Here is a 23456-nt window from a genome sequence, read left to right on the forward strand (position 1 = left end):
GACGGCTCTTAGATGGCGGCATATGTTTTTCCAAAACCTGTCTGTACCTTTCAGCATTAATTGTGCCTTCACAGATGTGTAAGTTACCCATGCCTTAGGCACTAATGCACCCCCATAAAATTACAGATGCTGGCTTTTGAACTTTGTGTCGATAACAGTCTGAATGGTTCGCCTTCCCTTTGGTTCAGATGACATGATGTGGAATATTTCCAAAAGCAATTTGAAATGTGGACTCGTCAGACCACAGAACACTTGTCCACTTTGCATCAGTCCATTTTAGATGATCTCGGGCCCAGAAAAGCCGGCGGCGTTCCTGGATGTTGTTGATAAATGGCTTTCGCTTTGCATAGTAGAGCTTTAACTTGCATTTAAAGGTTTGTAGCAACCGACTGTATTTAGTGACAGTGGTTTTCTAAAGTGTTCCTGAGCCCATGTGGTGATATCCTTTAGGGATTGATGTTGTTTTTTGATACAGTGCCATCTGAGGGATCGAAGGTCACGGTCATTCAATGTTGGTTCACGGCCATGCCGCTTACGTGGAGTGATTTCTCCAGATTCTCTGAACCTTTTGATGATATTATGGAGCGTAGATGTTGAAATCCCTAAATTTCTTGCAATTTCACTTTGAGAAACGTTGTTCTTAAACTGTTTGACTATTTGCTCACGCAGTTGTGGACAAAGGGGTGTACCTCGCCCCATCCTTTCTTGTGAAAGACTGAGCATTTTTTGGGAAGCTGTTTTTATACCCAATCATGGCACCCACCTGTTCCCAATTAGCCGGCACACCTGTGGGATGTTCCAAATAAGTGTTTGATGAGCATTCCCAAACTTTCTCAGTATTTATTGCAACCTTTCCCATCTTCTTTGTCACGTGTTGCTGGCATGAAATTCTAAAGTTAATGATTATTTTGCACAAAAAAAAATGTTTTTCAGTTTGAACATCAAATATGTTGTCTTTGTAGCATATTCAACTGAATATGGGTTGAATAATGATTTGCAAATCATTGTATTCACAATTTCCCAACTCATATGGAAACGGGGTTTGTAGACAGACATTGTCAGTGTCATGTTGGAATGGTTGCAATTGTCCCTAACAAAAGAGCGTTGTTGCACCTTAACACATCACTGAAACAACCTCCTTTGACTCGGTTCTTGTTTCCCCGAATATAAAAACAACTCTTCTTCTGATTTGATATCTTCCCAGGAACAGGAAATGTGTGAAAGCACAACATGAAGACTACTTTTCTTGTCTTCTTCTTAATTGTCCACTAATTGCAGTGCTGTGCAGTGTTTTCTTCCTCACTTTAGTCATAATCAGGGGCGTCCAAAGCATTGCAATAGCATTCTGGAACTGCTATTGCAAAATAAAAAAATACAAATTTAAAAAAGGCATAGCTCGGTTGGTAGAGTGGCCGTGCCAGCAACTTGAGGGTTGCAGGTTCGATTCCCGCTTCTGCCATCCTAGTCACTGCCGTTGTGTCCTTGGGCAAGACACTTTACCCACTTGCTCCCAGTGCCACCCACACTGGTTTAAAAATGTAACTTAGATATTGAGTTTCACTATGTAAAGTGCTTTGAGTCACTAGAGAAAAGCGCTATATAAATGTAATTCACTTCAAATGAGGTGAAATCTAATGAGAAAAAGCTGCCATGCAGGCAGTTTTTCTTCTTTTGTCTTTCTTTACTTTTCTTTTTTTGCCGTTGCTCAAAAAAAAAGACACAAAAAAAATCTGTTATAATTAATTATTTTTCAAAACTCCAATTACTTCAAGTATTTCACTTTAAAAAATTTTGAATTGTAAATATTGCATATATTGTGTGGTTGCCATATAAAAACTTTAACATTTTCTTTGACAAAAAAAGCATAAAACAAACAAAATAATACTTCAAAGGTAAAATCGATAGATTTTGATCCTGTAACTTTTCCTGTGTTGAAAGTAAAAGAAAAACCTAATAAAAATGTAGACTTTATGAGTGGGGCACCCTTTGGATCCCAAATATATTTATTGGTATTTTAGGTATCTTTTCCCTGTTATTACTAAAAAAATATAAGGTAATTAAAATCAATGGTGTCCTGCATTAATGATCTTTTAGGGCTTTAATTACTAAATACCGCAACTTTCCGTTTTACTATATAAAAAAAAGTAGTAGTTTTTGACAGAAAAGCCCTAAAACCTTTTTTTGTATTACTTTATATAAACTTGAAGTTGTTAGAGAGATTTATTGTAAGTGTTAAATAAAAAATAAAAATAATAATAATTGTACTTATTTTTAAGATTTTAATGGCTGAGTCTCTTTATGGTGCCCGGGGCCCTTAAAGGTAAAAAAATAAAACAAATAATCCATACATTTTGTTCTGGTTGGAAAATGAGAAAATGTCAAAATGGCCCCTGCACGCTTTCATTTGGATCCCAAATATATTTATTGGTATTTTATTTATCTTTTCCCTGTTATTACTCAAAAAATCTAAAGTAATCAAAATCAATGGTGTGCTGCATTATTGATCTTTTAGGGCTTTAATTACTAAATACCGCATATTTCAGTTTTAGTATAAAAAAAAAGTAGTAGTTTTTGACGGAAAAGCCCTAAAACCTTTTTTTTGTATTAGTTTATATCAACTTGAAGTTGATATAGAGATTTATTGTAAGTGTTAAATAAAAAATTATAATAATAATAATTTGACTTATTTTTAACATTTTAATGGCTGATACTCTTTATGGTCCCCGGGGCCCTTAAAGGTAAAAAATAAAAATAAAATAATCCATACATTTTGTTCTGGTTGGAAAATGAGAAAATATCAAAATGGCCCCCGCACGCTTTCATTTGGATCCCAAATATATTTATTGGTATTTTATTTATCTTTTCCCTGTTATTACTCCAAAAATATAAAGTAATTCAAATCAATGGTGTCCTGCATTATTGATCTTTTAGGGCTTTAATTACTAAATACTGCATATTTCAGTTTTACTATAAAAAATTAAAAAAAAGTTTAAAGTTTTTGACAGAGAAGCCATAAAACCTTTTTTTGTATTACTTTATATCAACTTGAAGTTGATATAGAGATTTATTGTAAGTGTTAAATAAAAAATAACACTACTAATAATAATTTGACTTATTTTAAAAATGTTAATAGCTGAGACTCTTTATGGTACCTGGGGCCCTTAAAGGTTAAAAAAAAAAAAAAAATCCATACATTTTGTTCTGGTTTGAAAATGACAAAATATCAAATCGGCCCCCGCACGCTTTCATTACCATGAATTGATTAACGTGGACCCCGACTTAAACAAGTTGAAAAACGTATTCGGGTGTTACCATTTAAAGGTCAATTGTACGGAATATGTACTGAACTGTGCAATCTACTAATAAAAGTATCAATCAATCAATCAATCAATCAAATTTTTCCATGTGCGGCCCTCAGTGGAAAAAGTTTGGACACCCCTGGTCTAAATGAAGCCATGTTTGTTCTTAGAATATTAGTTAGGACTTTACTCTAGAAAGTTATCATTAGGAGAAGTAAAAGATGAGGTATTCTTTTATTAGGAAAAAATGGGAATATTACATTGCGATCATTTAATAAGATGTTACTTTTTACTTTTATTCTAGCAAGATTACCACATTATTATTGTAATTAATCAACTAAATAACATTTTACATTTTTACAAGTGTATTAAGATTTATGTAGTCAATATATAGACTTTATTTTTTTGTAAAATGAATATAACATCATTATGTTGGTGTTACTCTCTTGCTTGTAAAAGTATGACTATTCTCCCAAAATGACAACATGTCTTTGTACTATTTTGACTTTATGTTTTCCAAATTTTGCTTTAATTGTCATTCACCAGTCAAGCTTTTTTCAAGATGCTAGCAAAATGATAACTTTTTCTTGTGATATTTAGACTGATTTAATGTTTTGACTATTCTAAATTTTTGTGGCCTTTTTCTAATGAAATAACGACTTTTACATGTGACTTTGACTTTATTTCAAAAAATAAATAATGAACCTTCTTGTAAAATTACAACATCATTTTTGCTAAATTACAACTAGTAAAAGATGAGGTATTTATTTATGATGAAAAATTGGGTAACATTACATTGCTATCATTTAATATGATGTAATTGTAGCTGAGATAGGCTCCAGCGACCCCAAAGGGAATAATCGGTAGAAAATGGATGGATGGATGGGTTACATTTTTCTAATCGAGTTCTAATTATTCTTGCAACATTACTACATTATCTTGTAATTAATCAACTAAATAACATTTTAAAATTTCACAAGTGTATTAAGATTTATATCAGGGGTAGGGAACCTATGGCTCTAGAGCCAGATGTGGCTCTTTTGATGACTGCATCTGGCTCTCGGATAAATCTGAGCTGACACTGCTTAACATGATAAGTAATGAATAATTCCACTTCTAATAAGTGTTAAAAATAATGTTCAAAACATAAAACATTCTCATGCATTTTTAGTCCATCCATCCGTTTACCACCGCACCTGTTCAAGAAGTTGCGTTAAGAAGTTATTTATTTATTTTTGGTTAGTGTGGGGCTTGTCCTCCTGGGGGTTCTTCAGACCACCAAGCACCGACATGAGAGCCCATTTCAGGGTTACAATATTGTTTTATCTTTCAATAAGTCTCTCAGTCGCTTTCCAGCAATTGTATTTTTCTCTTTCGTTCTCGCTCGCGCTCTGGCTCCAGCCCCAACCCCATCCCTCCTCCTGGCTGCTGCTTACAACAGAGCGACAGGTGATTAGATAACAAGGCTCAGGTGGGCCGTCTACACACCTGTTGCTGATTTCGAGGCCGGTCCTGGCACACCACAGTTTGTTGCAGGCCCGCAGGCCACCCCCCCTCCACAGTTAGCTTCAGAATAACAATGTTATTACAAAGAATAAGAGACTTATTATACTCTAGAAATGTTGGTCTTACTTAAAAATGCACGCGTTATATTGTGTTCAGTGTTAAAAAAATATTATATGGCTCTTACGGAAATACATTTGAAAATATTTGGCTTTTTGGCTCTCTCAGCCAAAAAGGTTCCCGACCCCTGATTTATATAGTCAATATTTAGACTTTTTTTTTTCACACTTTACACTTTGTTTTCCATAATTTGATTTGATTTTGTTTTATGTCAACTTTATTTCTTTGTATTTTACAAAATATTGAATTGTTGTTCCTGTAAAAAGTACAATATGCTCACAAAATTAAACTTTTTTTTTGTGGTATTTAACATGTTTTAATATTTTGACTTTTTTTTTTTAAAGATTCGTTTGGGTGACTTTTACATGTGACATTTTGACTATTTTTAAAAGAAATATGGAGTCTTCTTGTAAAATCACAACTGAATTTTTGCTAAATTAGGACTTTTTTTTATTGTAGTTCTAAGCATTTTCTCCACATAATTTTTTACAAAAACAGAACTTAATTCTGTAAAAAAAAAACAATATTGGAGTCAAAGTCGCTGATACCTTTTCATCCTTACATGTTCCCTGCAGTTGATGGTTTGGAGAAATCGTCATCACTGGCCGCCTGCGACGTGGTGGTGGACGATACCCACAGTGCACGGCAGCAGCGAGGCAAGCTGTCCACTCTAGGAAGACTGTTCAAACCCTGGAAGTGGAGGAAGAAGAAGTCCAGTGACAGGTTTCAGGATCTTTCCAAAGGTAACGTCGGCATCTTCCAGCAGACTGTCAGACTTTGACTTCAAACATCTTCATCTTCCTAGTATTGGAGAGAAAAATCTCAACAAGGCAAACCAGAGAGGAGCTCATCAAAAAGGGAGTGCTCATCCTGGACCAAGGTTTGTGGTGCACGCTTCTAGAAGGAACTTGGGACATTTTTGAGACAATACAGAGATGAAGTACAAACCCCGTTTCCATATGAGTTGGGAAATTGTGTTCGATGTAAATATAAACGAAATACAATGATTTGCAAATCCTTTTCAACCCATATTCAGTTGAATATGCTACAAAGACAACATATTTGATGTTCAAACTCATAAACTTCTTTTTTTTTCCATCCATCATCTTCCGCTTATCCGAGGTCGGGTCGCGGGGGCAACAGCCTAAGCAGGGAAACCCAGACTTCCCTCTCCCCAGCCACTTCGTCTAGCTCTTCCCGGGGGATCCCGAGGCGTTCCCAGGCCAGCCGGGAGACATAGTCTTCCCAACGTGTCCTGGGTCTTCCCCGTGGCCTCCTACCGGTTGGACGTGCCCTAAACACCTCCCTAGGGAGGCGTTCGGGTGGCATCCTGACCAGATGCCCGAACCACCTCATCTGGCTCCTCTCGATGTGAAGGAGCAGCGGCTTTACTTTGAGTTCCTCCCGGATGGCAGAGCTTCTCACCCTATCTCTAAGGGAGAGCCCCGCCACACGGCGGAGGAAACTCATTTCGGCCGCTTGTACCCGTGATCTTATCCTTTCGGTCATGACCCAAAGCTCATGACCATAGGTGAGGATGGGAACGTAGATCGACCGGTAAATTGAGAGCTTTGCCTTCCGGCTCAGCTCCTTCTTCACCACAACGGACCGGTACAACGTCCGCATTACTGAAGACGCCGCACCGATCCGCCTGTTGATCTCACGATCCACTCTTCCCTCACTCGTGAACAAGACTCCTAGGTACTTGAACTCCTCCACTTGGGGCAGGGTCTCCTCCCCAACCCGGAGATGGCACTCCACCCTTTTCCGGGCGAGAACCATGGACTTGGACTTGGAGGTGCTGATTCTCATTCCGGTCGCTTCACACTCGGCTGCGAACCGATCCAGCGAGAGCTGAAGATCCCGGTCAGATGAAGCCATCAGGACCACATCATCTGCAAAAAGCAGAGACCTAATCCTGCGGTTACCAAACCGGAACCCCTCAATGCCTTGACTGCGCCTAGAAATTCTGTCCATAAAAGTTATGAACAGAATCGGTGACAAAGGACAGCCTTGGCGGAGTCCAACCCTCACTGGAAATGTGTTCGACTTACTGCCGGCAATGCGGACCAAGCTCTGGCACTGATCGTACAGGGAACGGACCGCCACAATAAGACAGTCCGATACCCCATACTCTCTGAGCACTCCCCACAGGACTTCCCGAGGGACACGGTCGAATGCCTTCTCCAAGTCCACAAAGCACATGTAGACTGGTTGGGCAAACTCCCATGCACCCTCAAGAACCCTGCCGAGAGTATAGAGCTGGTCCACAGTTCCACGACCAGGACGAAAACCACACTGTTCCTCCTGAATCCGAGGTTCGACTATCCGACGTAGCCTCCTCTCCAGTACACCTGAATAAACCTTACCGGGAAGGCTGAGGAGTGTGATCCCACGATAGTTGGAACACACCCTCCGGTCCCCCTTTTTGAAGAGAGGAACCACCACCCCGGTCTGCCAATCCAGAGGTACCGCCCCCGATGTCCACGCGATGCTGCAAAGTTTTGTCAACCAAGACAGCCCCACAGCATCCAGAGCCTTAAGGAACTCCGGGCGGATCTCGTCCACCCCTGGGGCCTTGCCACCGAGGAGCTTTTTAACTACCTCAGCGACCTCAGCCCCAGAAATAGGAGAGTCCACCACAGATTCCCCAGGCACTGCTTCCTCATAGGAAGACGTGTTGGTGGGATTGAGGAGGTCTTCGAAGTATTCCTTCCACCTGTCCACAACATCCGCAGTCGAGGTCAGCAGAACACCATCCGCACCATACACGGTGTTGATAGTGCACTGCTTCCCCTTCCTGAGGCGGCGGACGGTGGTCCAGAATCGCTTCGAAGCCGTCCGGAAGTCGTTTTCCATAGCTTCCCCGAACTCTTCCCATGTCCGAGTTTTTGCCTCCGCGACCGCTGAAGCTGCACACCGCTTGGCCTGTCGGTACCTGTCCACTGCCTCCGGAGTCCTATGAGCCAAAAGGACCCAATAGGACTCCTTCTTCAGCTTGACGGCATCCCTCACCGCTGGTGTCCACCAAGGGGTTTTAGGATTTCCGCCCCGACAGGCACCAACTACCTTGCGGCCACAGCTCCGATCTGCCGCCTCGACAATAGAGGTGCGGAACATGGTCCACTCGGACTCAATGTCCAGCACCTCCCTCGTGACATGTTCAAAGTTCTTCCGGAGGTGGGAATTGAAACTTTGTCTGACAGGAGACTCTGCCAGACGTTCCCAGCAGACCCTCACAATGCGTTTGGGCCTCCCAGGTCTGTCCGGCATCCTCCCCCACCATCGCAGCCAACTCACCACCAGGTGGTGATCGGTAGAAAGCTCCGCCCCTCTCTTCACCCGAGTGTCCATAACATGAGGCCGCAAATCCGATGACACAACTACAAAGTCGATCATGGAACTGCGGCCTAGGGTGTCCTGGTGCCAAGTGCACATATGGACACCCTTATGTTTGAACATGGTGTTTGTTATGGACAAACTGTGACGAGCACAAAAGTCCAATAACAAAACACCACTCGGGTTCAGATCCGGGCGGCCATTCTTCCCAATCACGCCTCTCCAGGTTTCACTGTCGTTGCCAACGTGAGCGTTGAAGTCTCCCAGTAGGACAAGGGAATCACCCGGGGGAGCACTTTCCAGTACTCCCTCGAGCGTTCCCAAAAAGGGTGGGTACTCTGAACTGCTGTTTGGTGCATAAGCACAAACAACAGTCAGGACCCGTCCCCCCACCCGAAGGCGGAGGGAGGCTACCCTTTCGTCCACCGGGTTGAACTCCAACGTACAGGCTTTGAGCCGGGGGGAAACAAGAATTGCCACCCCAGCCCGTCGCCTCTCACTGCCGGCAACGCCAGAGTGGAAGAGGGTCCAATCCCTCTCGAGAGAAGTGGTTCCAGAGCCCTTGCTGTGCGTCGAAGTGAGTCCGACTATATCCAGCCGGAATTTCTCGACTTCGCGCACTAGCTCAGGCTCTTTCCCCCCCAGTGACGTGACGTTCCACGTCCCAAGAGCTAGCTTCTGTAGCCGAGGATCGGACCGCCAAGTGCCCTGCCTTCGGCTGTCGCCCAGCTCACAATGCACCCGACCTCTATGGCCCCTGCTATGGGTGGTGAGCCCATTGGAGGGGTGACCCACGTTGCCTCTTCGGGCTGTGCCCGGCCGGGCCCCATGGGAACAGGCCCGGCCACCAGGCGCTCGCCATCGTGCCCCACCTCCGGGCCTGGCTCCAGAGGGGGGCCCCGGTGACCCGCGTCCGGGCGAGGGAAATCTGGGTCCATGATGTTTCTTCTTCATAAAGGTCTTCGAGCTGCTCTTTGTCTGATCCCTCACCTAGAACCTGTTTGCCTTGGGAGACCCTATCAGGGGGCTTTATGCCCCCGGACAACATAGCTCCTAGGATCATTGGGACACGCAAACTCCTCTACCACGATAAGGTTGCAGCTCAGAGAGGAGCTTCTTTTTTTTTGCAAATAATAATTAACTTAGAATTTCATGGCTGCAACACGTGCCAAAGTAGTTGGGAAAGGGCATGTTCACCACCGTGTTACATCACCTTTTCTTTTAAAGGGGAACATTATCACAATTTCAAAAGGGTTAAAAACATTTAAAGGGGAACATTATCACCAGACCTATGCAAGCGTCAATATATACCTTAATGGTGCAGAAAAAAGACCATCTATTTTTTTAACCGATTTCCGAACTCTAAATGGGTGAATTTTGGCGAATTAAACGCCTTTCTGTTTATCGGGCTGGAGGCGATGACGTCAGAATGTGACGTCGCCGAGGTAACACACCCGCCATTTTCATTTTCAACACATTACAAACACCGGGTCTCAGCTCTGTTATTTTCTGTTTTTTGGACTATTTTTTGGAACTTTGGAGACATCATGCCTCGACGGTGTGTTGTCGGAGGTTGTAATAACACTAACAGGGAGGGATTCAAGTTGCACCACTGGCCCGAAGATGCCAAAGTGTCTGCCGCCAGACCCCCATTGAATGTGCCAGAGTGTCTCCATATTTTACCGGTGATGCTAAGGCAGACATGGCACAGAGATGTATGGATAACCTGCAGATGCATTTGCAACGATAGTCAACGAAATCACAAAGGTGAGTTTTGTTGATGTTGACTGCCAGCTAATCAATGCTAACATGCTACGCTAATCGATGCTAACATGCTATTTACCGTCGGTGCTAAAGCAGACATGGCACAGAGATGTATGGATAACCTACAGATGCATTTGCAACTATATTACGTTTCCTTCCACCCACTTTTAATGCGAAAAAAACACTTACCAATCGACGGATTTAAGTTGCTCCAGTGTCAAAAGATTCGAAAGTCCTGATCGTTTCATCCGCACATTTTACCGGCGATGCTAACGCAGCTATTCGGCCATGCTATGGCTATGAATAGCGTCAATAGCTATTCGCTCAATAGCTTCAGTTTCTTCTTCAATATTTTCATACTCCAACCATCTGTTTCAATACATGCGTAATCTGTTGAATCGCTTAAGTCGCTGAAATCCGAGTTTGAATCCGAGCTACTGTCGCTGATTTTTATTGTTTTTAACTCTTTTGAAATTGTGATGATGTTCCCCTTTAAACATCAGTTCCCAGTGGCCTGTTGTATTTTTTAAATTTTTTTTCAAAATTTTACCGGTCCCCGAATATCCCTAAAAAAAGCTATAAAGTGCTTGATTTTCGCTATTTGCGATGTGACTATTAATTTCCCTGTGACGTCACACAGTGCTGCCAATGTAAACAAACAACGGCGAATACCTCAGCAAGATATAGCGACATTAGCTCGGATTCAGACTCGGATTTCAGCGACTTAAGCGATTCAACAGATTACGCATGTATTGAAACGGATGGTTGGAGTTTGAAAGTATTGAAGAAGAAACTGAAGCTATTGAGCGAATAGCTATTGACGCTATTCATAGCCATAGCATGGCCGAATAGCTGCGTTAGCATCGCCGATAAAATGTGCGGACCAAACGATCAGGCAGGACTTTGGCATCTTGTGACACTGGAGCAACTTAAATCCGTCGATTGGTAAGTGTTTGTTTCGCATTAAATGTGAGTGGAAGTAAACGTAATATAGTTGCAAATGCATCTACAGGTTATCCATACATCTCTGTGCCATGTCTGCTTTAGCACCGCTGGTAAATAGCATGTTAGCATCGATTAGCGTAGCATGTTAGCATCGATTAGCTGGCAGTCAACATCAACAAAACTCACCTTTGTGATTTTGTTGACTTTATCGTTGCAAATGCATCTGCTTGTTATCCATACATCTCTGTGCCATGTCTGCTTTAGCACCGCCGGTAAATAGCATGTTAGCGTTGATTAGCGTAGCATGTCAGCATCGATTAGCTGGCAGTCACGCCGCAACCAAATATGTCTGATTAGCACATAAGTCAACATCAACAAAACTCACCTTTGTGATTTTGTTGACTTTATCGTTGCAAATGCATCTGCAGGTTATCCATACATCTCTGTGCCATGTCTGTCATCGCCGGTCAAATGTGGAGCCACTTTGGTACATTCAGTGAGGGTCTGGCGGCGGACACTTTGGCATCTTCGGGCCAGTGGTGCAACTTGAATCCCTCCCTGTTAGTGTTGTTACACCCTCCGACAACACACCCACGAGGCATGATGTCTCCAAGGTTCCAAAAAAATAGTCGAAAAAACTGAAAATAACAGAGCTGAGACCCGCTGTTTGTAATGTGTTGAAAATGAAAATGGCGGCTGTATTACCTCGGAGACGTCACGTTCTGACGTCATCGCAAAAAGAGCGATGAACAGAAAGGCGTTTAATTCGCCAAAATTCACCCATTTAGAGTTCGGAAATCGGTTAAAAAAATATATGGTCTTTTTTCTGCACCATCAAGGTATATATTGACGCTTACATAGGTCTGGTGATAATGTTCCCCTTTAACAACACTCAATAAATGTTTGGGAACTGAGGAAACTAATTGTTGAAGCTTTGAAAGTGGAATTCTTTCCCATTCTTGTTTTATGTAGAGCTTCAGTCCTTCAACAGTCCGGGGTCTCCACTGTCGTATTTTATGCTTCATAATGCGCCACACATTTTCCACTATTGTAACACTTGTCTTGCTGAAATAAGCAGGGGCGTCCATGATAACGTTGCTTGGATGACAACAAATGTTGCTCCAAAACCTGTATGGACCTTAATTAATGGTGCCACATTTCAATAGCTCGTTGAGAAAAGTTGTTCTAAAACTGTTCGGCAATTTTTTTACAAAGTGGTGACCCTCACCCCATCCTTGTTTGTGAATTACTTAGCATTTCATGTAAACTGCTTTTATACACAATCATGGCACCCACCTGTTCCCAATTAGCCTGCACACCTGTGGGATGTTCCAAATAAGTGTTTGATGAGCATTCCTCAACTTTCTCAGTATTTATTGCCACCTTTCCCAACTTCTTTGTCACGCGTTGCTGGCATCAAATTCTAAAGTTAATGATTATTTGCACAAAAAATGTGTTTATCAGTTTGAACATCAAATATGTTGTCTTTGTAGCATATTCAACTGAATATGGGTTGAAAAGGATTTGCAAATCATTGTATTCTGTTTATATTTACATCTAACACAATTTCCCAACTCATATGGAAACGGGGTTTGTACAGGAAACAAATGTTTATTATTGTCATTTAGTCTTTAAATAAAATAGTGAACTTGACTTTTAGTAGTAAGTAAACAATCAAAGACTCCTAATTAGTCTGCTGACATATTGTGTCATTTATACACCTATTATTTTCTACACATTATGAGGGACAAACTGTAAAAACTGATTATTCATTTACTTGTTTGTTTACTGTTAATATCTGCTTATTTTCTGTTTTAACATGTTCTATCTACACTTCTGTTAAAATGTAATAATCACTTATTCTTCTCTTCTTTGATACTTGACATTAGTTTTGGATGATACCACACATTTAGGTATGGATCCGATACCAAGTAGTTACAGTATCATACATAGGTCATTTTTAAAGTCCTCATGTGTCCAGGAACACATTTACTGACTTTATAAGCATAATATGAAAAAGATTTTGTGATGCTAAAAAATATCGACGTAATCATAGTAGTATCGATGAGACATGCTTTTGTACTTGGTATCATTACAGTGGATGTCAGGTGTAGATCCACCCATGGCGTTTGTTTACATTGTGACTGCGGTGAGCTATTGTCTTTTTGAATTTTTGAATTATATTTATATAGCGCTTTTCTCTAGTGACTCAAGGCGCTTTACATAGTGAAACCCAATATCTAAGTTACAATTAAACCAGTGTGGGTGGCACTGGGAGCAGGTGGGTAAAGTGTCTTGCCCAAGGAGACAACGGCAGTGACTAGGATGGCGGAAGCGGGAATTGAACTTGCAACCCTCCAGTTGCTGGCACGGCCACTCTACCAACCGAGCTATACCGCCCCATTGTATCCTCCTATGGTGTGTAGTGAAGCTTGTTTAGCTATTCCTTGTCCTCCAGTGATAATGCTACTTGTAATAAACATACTTTATTTGTCGCCATGGAGGCCAAGATTAGTGATTTAGAAGCAGGTAAAACACTGTGGATGGATGTTAGCTGCATGGTGGGGCGGCCTAGCTCGGTTGGTAGAGCGGCCATGCCAGCAACTTGAGGGTTGCAGGTTCGATTCCCGCTTCCGCCATCCTAGTCACTGCCGTTGTGTCCTTGGGCAAGACACTTTACCCACCTGCTCCCAGTGCCACCCACACTGGTTTAAATGTAACTTAAATATTGGGTTTTACTATGTAAAGCACTTTGAGTCACTAGAGAAAAGCGCTATATAAATATAATTCACTTCATGTCTTAAAGCATCTCTTGTTTTCAGTGTTATGACTTCACCTTTATCTTGACTTTTTACACGGAAAATGCGTCCATTCTCCCTTTTCTGTCTACACTCTGTGTTTGCTTGTAAGTACTCTGTGTGTGTGCGCTGCCCAACATGCTCCTCTGCTCCTAAAAGCAGCAATGTCACCACGCGACTATGCACCGTCATGCCAGTTAAAAAAAAAAGTGTGGGGGAGGGGAACCGGTACTTTTTAGAGGAGGTATAGTTAGTACCGAATATTATTCATTATTTTCGTGGTACTAGTATAGTACCGGTATACCGTACAACCCTAGTCTGCACACAAAAATGTAGTTTTATTATTGAAAGAAGACACTGTGCCAGCAACTTGAGGGTTGCAGGTTTGATTCCCGCTTGTGCCATCCTAGTTACTGCCGTTGTGTCCTTGGGCAAGGCACTTTACCCACCTGCTCCCAGTGCCACCCACACTGGTTTAAAAATGTAACTTAGATATTGGGTGTCACTATGTAAAGCACTTTGAGTCACTTGAGAAAAGCGCTATATAAATATAATTCACTTCACTTCACTGTCAGTGTACCCATACTGTCCTCTGGGCTCTAGCAGGTAAGGAACTCACCACCGAGTTGATGGTGGAATCTAACTCCTGGGTGTTTGAAGACAGCCGTGATGAAAGCTGGATTTGCTGTGAAGATGCTGAATTACAGCTGATGATGTCTTGTGAATTGTGACAGACGAGGACGTCAGCAGAGGAACTCAGAATGGACACGCCACATCCAGCGTGTCGCCCGAGCAGGTCAAAGTTGAGATGGAAACCACGGTGACAAGCCCCGCCCAGCCGGCTGCTGCACCTGTGAGCAATGACGACAACGCAGGTGACTGCTTCTCTTACTACCTCCTTGTGTTTAAAGCTCTCCTGCTGGATCCTCCATGTCCTCAGGTTTCTTTCACAGAGCTGTATTCATGTGTTTCTTCTCCTCAAACACGACTTTGTTGCCTGTGCTTCTACAAAACCCACAAGCAGTCAAGTTGTCACCTCGTGTAAATGCTCAATAAAAAGAGAATACAACAAATCCTTTTCAACTTATATTGAATTGAATAGACTGCAAAGACAATATATTTCATCTTCACACTGGCAAACGTTGCTATTTTTTGCACATATTAGCTCATTTGGAATTTGATGGCTGCAACCTGTTTCAAAAAAGCTGGCACAAGTGGCAAAAAAGACTGCGAGAGAACAGGCTAATTGGGAACAGATGGGTGCGGACGGCGTGGCGCAGTGGAAGAGTGGCCGTGCGCAACCCGAGGGTCCCTGGTTCAATCCCCACCTAGCACCAACCACGTCACGTCCGTTGTGTCCTGAGCAAGACACTTCACCCTTGCTCCTGATGGGTGCTGGTTAGCGCCTTGCATGGCAGCTCCCTCCATCAGTGTGTGAATGTGTGTGTGAATGGGTAAATGTGGAAGTAGTGTCAAAGCGCTTTGAGTACCTTGAAGGTAGAAAAGCGCTATACAAGTACAACCCATTTATCATTCATCATTTATGATTGGCTGTAAAAGCAGCTTCCATGAAATGTGCAAGCCTGAGCAAATTGTTTAAGAACAACATTTCTCAAGCAGCTATTGCAAGGAATTTAGGGATCTCACCATCTACGCTCCGTAATATCCTCAAAAGGTTCAGAGAAATCACTGCACGTAAGCCATGATATTACACGCCACATCAGTGTGTAAAGGATATCACCACATGGACTCAGGAACACTTCAGAAAACCACTGTCAGTAACTATAGTTGTTCGCTACGTCTGTAAGTGCAAGTTAAAACTCTACCATGCAAAGCCAAAGCCATTTATCAACAACACCCAGAAACACTTGGCTGAGCCCGAGCTCATCTAAGATGGACTGATGCAAAGAGTAAAAGTGTTCTGTGGTCTGACGAGTCCACATTTCAAATTGTTTTTGGAAACTTTGGACCAAAGAGGAAAATAACCATCCGGATTGTTCTAGGGTGAAAGTGTTCTAGGCAGCATGTGTGATGGTATGGGGGTGTATTAGTGGCCAAGGCATGGCCAACTTACACATGTGTGGAGGCACCATTAATGCTGAAAGGTACATACAGGTTTTGGAGCAACATATGTTGTTGTCTTGCTTATTTCCGCAAGACAATTCCAAGCCAGGTGTTACAACAGCGTGGCTTCATAGTAAAAGAGTGCGGGTACTAGACTGGCCTGCCTGTAGTCTAGACATTGAAAATGTGTGAAGGCTAAAATATGAGAAGGGAGACTATTGAACAACTTAAGCTGTACATCAAGCAAGAATGGGAAAGAATTCCACTTCAAAAATGTGTCTCCTCAGTTCCCAAACCTGCACTGAGTGTTGTTCAAAGGAAAAGCCATGTAACACACTGGTAAAAAGGCCTTTTTTGCAATGTGTTGCTGCCATTACATTCTAAGTTTGTGATTATTTGAAAAAAAAATAGCAAAGTTTGTCAGTGTGAAGATGAAATATCTTGTCTTTGCAGTCTATTCAATTGAATATAAGTTGAAAAGGATTTGTTGTATTCTCTTTTTATTGAGCATTCACGCAAGGTGACAACTTGACTGCTTGTGGCTTCTGTAGTTCCTCAGCGTTAGCACTAATAGTAACACTGTGTCTACAAACCCTGTTTCCATATGAGTTGGGAAATTGTGTTAGATGTAAATATAAACGGAATACAATGATTTGCAAATCCTTTTCAACCCATATTCAGTTGAATATGCTACAAAGACAACATATTTGATGTTCAAACTCATAAACATAGTTGTTTTAAAAAAAATAATAATTAACTTACAATTTCATGGCTGCAACACGTGCCAAAGTAGTTGGGAAAGGGCATGTTCACCACTGTGTTACATCACCTTTTCTTTTAACAACACTCAATAAACGTTTGGGAACTGAGGAAACTAATTGTTGAAGCTTTGAAAGTGGAATTCTTCCCCATTCTTGTTTTATGTAGACCTTCAGTCGTTCAAGAGTCTCCGCTGTCGTATTTTACGCTTCATAATGCGCCACACATTTTTGATGGGAGACAGGTCTGGACTGCAGGCGGGCCAGGAAAGTACCCACACTCTTTTTTTTTTACAAAGCCACACTGTTGAAACACTTGTCTTGCTGAAATAAGCAGGGGCGTCCATGTTAACGTTGCTTGGATAACAACATATGTTGCTCCAAAACTTGTATGGACCTTTCAGCATTAATGGTGCCTTCACGGATGTGTAAGTTACCCATGCCTTGGGCACTAATACACCCCCATACCATCACAGATGCTGGCTTTTCAATCCGAATGGTTATTTTCCTCTTTGTTCTGGAAGACACCACGTCCTTTGTTTCCTAATATAATTTTGAAATGTGGACTCGTCAGACCACAGAACACCTTTCCACTTTGCATCAGTCCATCTTAGGTGAGCTCGGGCCCAGCCAAGCCGGTGGCGTTTCAGGAAATTGTTTAAAAAATGGGTTTGGCTTTGCATAGTAGAGTTTTAACTTGCACTTACAGATGTAGCGACCAACTGTAAGCTCCTGAGCCCATGTGGTGATATCCTTTACACACTAATGTCGGTTTTTGATGCAGTACCGCATGAGGGATCAAAAGTCCGTAATATCATCGCTTAGTGCAGTGATTTCTCCAGATTCTCTGAACATTTTAATGATTTTACGGACCGTGGATGGTAAAATCCCTAAATTCCTTGCAATAGCTCGTTGAGAAATGTTGTTCTAAAACTGTTCGACAATTTGCTGACAAATTGGTGACCCTCACCCCATCCTTGTTTGTGAATTACTTAGCATTTCATGGAAGCTGCTTTTATACCCAATCATGGCACCCACCTGTTCCCAATTAGCCTGCACACCTGTGGGATGTTCAAAATAAGTGTTTGATGAGCATTCCTCAACTTTATCAGTATTTATTGCCACCTTTCCCAACTTCTTTGTCACGTGTTGCTGGCATCAAGTTCTAAAGTTAATTATTATTTGCAAAATAAAAATAGTTGATCAGTTTGAACATCAAATATGTTGTCTTTGTAGCATATTCAACTGAATATGGGTTGAAAAGGATTTGCAAATCATTGTATTCTGTTTATATTTACATCTAACACAATTTCCCAACTCATATGGAAACAGGGTTTGTAGATTGTCAATGACAGGCTAAATTAAAGTCCAATTCCCCTTTAAGATTCAGCCCTGTAAATTGGATTAACTTGAAATTCCTCACACAGCCCCACAAAACACCTCTAGTAAGGTGAGGGTGTAGAGCCCGATCACCATGACAGGTGGCACACACCTTGAGAAGAACATGTGTGTCAGGTTGAAGGAATCTTTGTGGCAAAAGGTATTTGGACTTGGTTGTCCGTCAGTCATGGAAGGATGTTATCATGATCCTGACATGTTGACGTACATTTGTGCTGGCTTCCAAAGCTCAGACGTCATAACCTCCAGAGACTGGAGTGTCCAGGGCTGTTATTGCAAGACAAAGTGAGAGAAAAGCCATGCTTCTCATGTAGTGTCCTCATTTCTTCACTTTTAACCACCTAAACACTCCCCTGTGTCCTCATGCCACCGGCTCAGGGAGAAGGGAATCTAAAGCCACGGCCCGGGCTGCTCAGGCTAAAAAACCCCCGACCTCCTCCAGGCCTGCAGGGGGCACTGTGACCCGGCACAGAGACTCTTCCTCTGGGGCTAAAAAGACTGTTAAAGCCCCGGGGAAGCAGGGCTCTTCGGCGCAGGCTAAAGCTAACACGCGGAGTGCTAACAACGCTAGCCGTGCGATTGGTAAGTGGAGCCTGCATGCTTCAGACGCACGCCTGCATGCCTTCGGGAGTCCGTGTGCCTCGGTTTTACTTCGCCTTGATGTCTTTGAAGAATGTCCAGTTGATGCCGTGAGCCGCTTTATCTGCTCCGCATGCCTCAAACAGATCTTGTGTTAGCACAGGGGTCGGGAACCTTTTTGGCTGAGAGAGCCAAGAATCTAAATATTTTAAAATGTATTTCCGTAAGAGCCATATCATTTTTTTTTTTCAACACTGAACACAACTAAACGCGTGCATTTTTAAGTAAGACCAACATTACTAAAATATAATAGGTCTCGTATTCTTTGTAATAACGTTGATTTTCTGAAGCTAACTGTGGAGGGGCGTGGCCTGCATGCCTGCAGCGAAGCGGGGTGTGCCAGGACCGGCCTAGAAATCAGCGACAGGTGCGTAGATGGCCCACCTGGGCCTTATCTAATCACCAGTCGCTCTGTTATAAGCAGCGGGCGGGAGGAGAGACAGGGTTGGAGCTGGAGCCAGAGCGCGAGCGAGAACGAAAGAGAAAAAGACAATTGCTGGAAAGCAACAGAGAGACTTATTGAAAAATAAAAAAATATCGCAACCCTGAAACAGGCTTTCATGTCGGTGCTTGGTGGTCTGAAGAACCCCCAGGAGGGCAAGCCCTAAAAAAAACAATAATAAATAAATCATGCAATTTCTTGAACAAGTGCGGTAGAAAAGGATGGATGGATTCAAATGCATGAGCATGTTTAATATTTTGAACGTTATTTTTAACACTTTGATTACAAGTGGAATTAGTCATTACTTATCGTGTTAAGCAGTGTTACCTCAGATTTATCAGAGAGCCAGATGCAGTCATTAAAAGAGCCACATCTGGCTCCAGAGCCATAGGTTCCCTACCCCTGTGTTAGCATGTTGTTGTAGCGTGTTTACACAGCCGCAGGATTCTCACTGAATGATCATTACATCATTGGTTATGGTGTGATGTCATTGTTGACCAATCACCAAATTGGTCCAAGACAGCCGATGGTTTACTCTCCACTTTCTCATGCACTCCATGAACTCATTGAATTGTTTGGTACTACATTTAACTTCATTACTCAGTTCCCTAAATTAAAACATGACTTTTTAAACAAAGCAGTCTGTGTATTTACATTTTTTTTAATGTAATTAAAGGCCTACTGAAAGCCACTACTTCCGACCACGCAGTCTGATAGTTTATATATCAATGATGAAATATTAACATTTCAACACATGCCAATACGGCCGTTTTAGTTTACTAAATTGCAATTTAAAATTTCGCGCAGTATCATGCTAAAATGTCACGGCATGATGACGCGTGCGCGTGACGTCACGCATTGTAGAAGACATTTTGTTCCAGCACCGTTCACAGCTATAAGTCGTCTGTTTTCATCGCATAATTCCACAGTATTATGGACATCTGTGTTGCTGAATCTTTTTCAGTTTGTTCAATGAATAATGGAGACATCAAAGAAGAAAGCTGTAGGTGGGAAGCGGTGTATTGCGGCCACCTTTAGCAACACAAACACAGCCGGTGTTTCCTTGTTTACATTCCCGAAAGATGACGGTGAAGCTTTACTATGGAACAGAGCGGTCAAGCGAACACGGTTCCCTACCACATGTCAACACAAACACAGCCGGTGTTTGCTTGTTTGCTTTACTATGGAACAGAGCGGTCAAGCGAACATGGTTCCCTACCACATGTCAACCGGCAGGTTTCGATGACAAAATTGTGGTAATAAGTCGGCTCTTGCCGTAGACATGAGCGGAGAGCTTGCGTTGTTCCTCCTGCACCTGTCAAAGAGGCAGCTGCGGACTCTCTTGCTTCCTCCGACCGGCCGCCCCCAAACGTGGGATGCTTCCACCGTGGAGGAGGGATAAAAATACAATCTCAGCCCGGCCTTAAGCAACACAAACACAGCCGGTGTTTCATTGTTTACATTCCCGAAAGATGACGGTGAAGCTTTACTATGGAACAGAGCGGTCAAGCGAACATGGTTCCCTACCACATGTCAACACAAACACAGCCGGTGTTTCCTTGTTTGCTTTACTATGGAACAGAGCGGTCAAGCGAACATGGTTCCCTACCACATGTCAACCGGCAGGTTTCGGTGACATCTTTTTCAGTTGGTTCAATGAATAATGGAGACATCAAAGAAGAAAGATGTAGGTGGGAAGCGGTGTATTGCGGCCACCTTTAGCAACACAAACACAGCCGCTGTTTCTTTGTTTGCTTTACTATGGAACAGAGCGGTCAAGCGAACATGGTTCCCTACCACATGTCAACCGGCAGGTTTCGGTGACAAAATTGTCGTAATAAGTCGGCTCTTGCCATAGACATGAGCGTAGAGCTTGCGTCGTTCCTCGTGCACCTGTCAAAGAGGCAGCTGCGGACTCTCTTGCCTCCTCCGACCGGCCGCCCCCAAATGTGGGATGCTTCCACCGTGGAGGAGGGAAAAAACTAAAATCTCAGCCCGGCCTTAAGCAACACAGACACAGCCGGTGTTTCCTTGTTTACATTCCCGAAAGATGACGGTGAAGCTTTACTATGGAACAGAGCGGTCAAGCGAACATGGTTTCCTACCACATGTCAACACAAACACAGCCGGTGTTTCCTTGTTTGCTTTACTATGGAACAGAGCGGTCAAGCGAACATGGTTCCCTACCACATGTCAACCGGCAGGTTTCGGTGACAAAATTGTGGTAATAATTCGGCTCTTGCCATAGACATGAACGGAGAGCTTGGTTCGTTCCTCGTGCACCTGTCAAAGAGGCAGCTGCGGACTCTCTTGCCTCCTCCGACCGGCCGCCCCCAAATGTGGGATGCTTCCACCGTGGAGGAGGGAAAAAACTAAAATCTCAGCCCGGCCTTAAGCAACACAGACACAGCCGGTGTTTCCTTGTTTACATTCCCGAAAGATGACGGTGAAGCTTTACTATGGAACGGAGCGGTCAAGCGAACATGGTTCCCTACCACATGTCAACACAAACACAGCTGGTGTTTCCTTGTTTGCTTTACTATGGAACAGAGCCGTCAAGCGAACATGGTTCCCTACCACATGTCAACCGGCAAGTTCTGGTGACAAAATTGTGGTAATAAGTCGGCTCTTGCCGTAGACATGAGCGGAGAGCTTGCGTCGTTCTTCGTGCCCCCAAACGTGGGATGCTTCCACCGTGGAGGAGGGAAAAAACTAAAATCTCAGCCTGGCCTTAAGCAACACAAACACAGCCGGTGTTTCCTTGTTTACATTCCCGAAAGATGACGGTGAAGCTTTACTATGGAACAGAGCGGTCAAGCGAACATGGTTCCCGACCACATGTCAACTGGCAGGTTTCGGTGAGAAAATTGTGGTAATAAGTCGGCACTTGCCGCAGACATGAGCGGAGAGCTTGCGTCGTTCCTCCTGCACCTGTCAAAGAGGCAGCTGCGGACTCTCTTGCCTCCTCTCACCGGCCGCCCCCGACCGTCAGATGCTTCCACCGTGGACGAGGGAGAAAAAAAAATCTCAGCCTGTCTGCCTTCGCCTCGTCGAGAAACGTGGCTTCCCCCGGAGACACTGGCGGTCACCACACCCGTCCGACCTTCAGGTTGTACAGGTACGACCATATAATCTCACTAAAACACTAGTAACACAATAAGCAGAAAAGCAATTTTCCAGAATTATCCTAGTAAATGTGTCTAATAACATCTGAATCGCTCCCACTGCCCTCGTCTTTTTTTTTCTAGTCCTTCACTCTCACTTTCCTTATCCACAAATCTTTCATCCTCGCTCAAATTAATGGGGAAATCGTCGTTTTCTCGGTCCGAATCGCTCTGGCTGCTGGTGGCCATGATTGTAAAAAATGTTCAGATGTGAGGAGCTCCACAACCCGTGACGTCACGCGCACATCGTCTGCTACTTCCGGTACAGGCAAGGTTTTTTTTATTAGCGACCAAAAGTTGCAAACTTTATCGTGGATGTTCTCTACTAAATCCTTTCAGCAAAAATATGGCAATATGGCAAAATGATCAAGTATGACACATAGAATGGACCTGCTATCCCCGTTTAAATAAGAAAATCTCATTTCAGTAGGCCATAGTACTGTACCGGTCAAAAGTTTGGAGAGACTTTTCTTATGCTTTTAAGTGGAATTGTATACAACTAAAGGAGCAAAAAGTGTTGTAAATAATGACACCTTCCTGAGGAGTGGTCTTCACTTTAGTAGAACCGACCCTTCATCTTTATTCACTGCAGCTTGAAGGGAAAAATAAATAATACATTTCTCCTCCTGTCCTCAGCCAAATCCTCGCATCCAAAGAAGAGCCAAGGGGGCGGGACAAAAGCCACCGCCCCCACTCCCGCGCCTCGCTCTCGACCACCGAAGGACCCTGCACCACCCAGCGAAGGCGACGAGGCGCGGACCACCCAGAAAGCAGAAAACGGAGCATCCTCTGTTTCTCCGAAGGCCTCCTCAGAGACTCCCAGTCAGCCCGAGGAAGTCCAATCCTCTGACAGCTCGTCTAAAGTTTCCCAACACACTCCGTCTGCTCCTCGAGAGCCTCCAGAGGACCAACCCACCTGCGCTGAGGCTCCTGTGGGACAAGACCCCCTCAAAGACACCACCCCCGAAACCCCTGCGGTCCATGTGAACACTGCCACGGAGGACACTTCCTTCACTGAGGCTGACGCCGACCCCCCGCGGGAGGAAGAACGAGGGAGGAGCGCAGAAGATGGATCTGATGCACAGGAGGAGAATGGGGAGTCTGCAGAGGAGTCCTGCTCAAGGTACAGTGTATTGTTTGGAATGTTGTTGTTCTCTTGAAGCAAAGTGTGCATCACTTTGCTTCAACCATCAGTGGCGCTGTTGAGCCCATCCCAACTTCAC

General features: G+C 43.4%; 1 protein-coding gene across 2 annotated transcripts in view; it reads left to right on the plus strand.

The window, feature by feature from the left end:
• Positions 1 to 23456, plus strand: part of phactr2 (phosphatase and actin regulator 2) — a 63138-nt gene that overhangs the window by 13574 nt on the left and 26108 nt on the right. The window contains exons 2-6 of one of the 2 annotated variants that reach the window (XM_061911632.1): positions 5498 to 5665; positions 5728 to 5802; positions 14503 to 14643; positions 18367 to 18570; positions 22870 to 23356. In XM_061911632.1, the coding sequence (XP_061767616.1) occupies positions 5498 to 5665; positions 5728 to 5802; positions 14503 to 14643; positions 18367 to 18570; positions 22870 to 23356 (1075 nt within the window). The remainder of the gene's footprint in view (positions 1 to 5497; positions 5666 to 5727; positions 5803 to 14502; positions 14644 to 18366; positions 18571 to 22869; positions 23357 to 23456) is intronic. The other variant, XM_061911634.1, reaches the window with a different exon arrangement.

Source organism: Nerophis ophidion, linkage group LG09, assembly GCF_033978795.1.
Source record: "Nerophis ophidion isolate RoL-2023_Sa linkage group LG09, RoL_Noph_v1.0, whole genome shotgun sequence".
Taxonomy (NCBI): domain Eukaryota; kingdom Metazoa; phylum Chordata; class Actinopteri; order Syngnathiformes; family Syngnathidae; genus Nerophis; species Nerophis ophidion.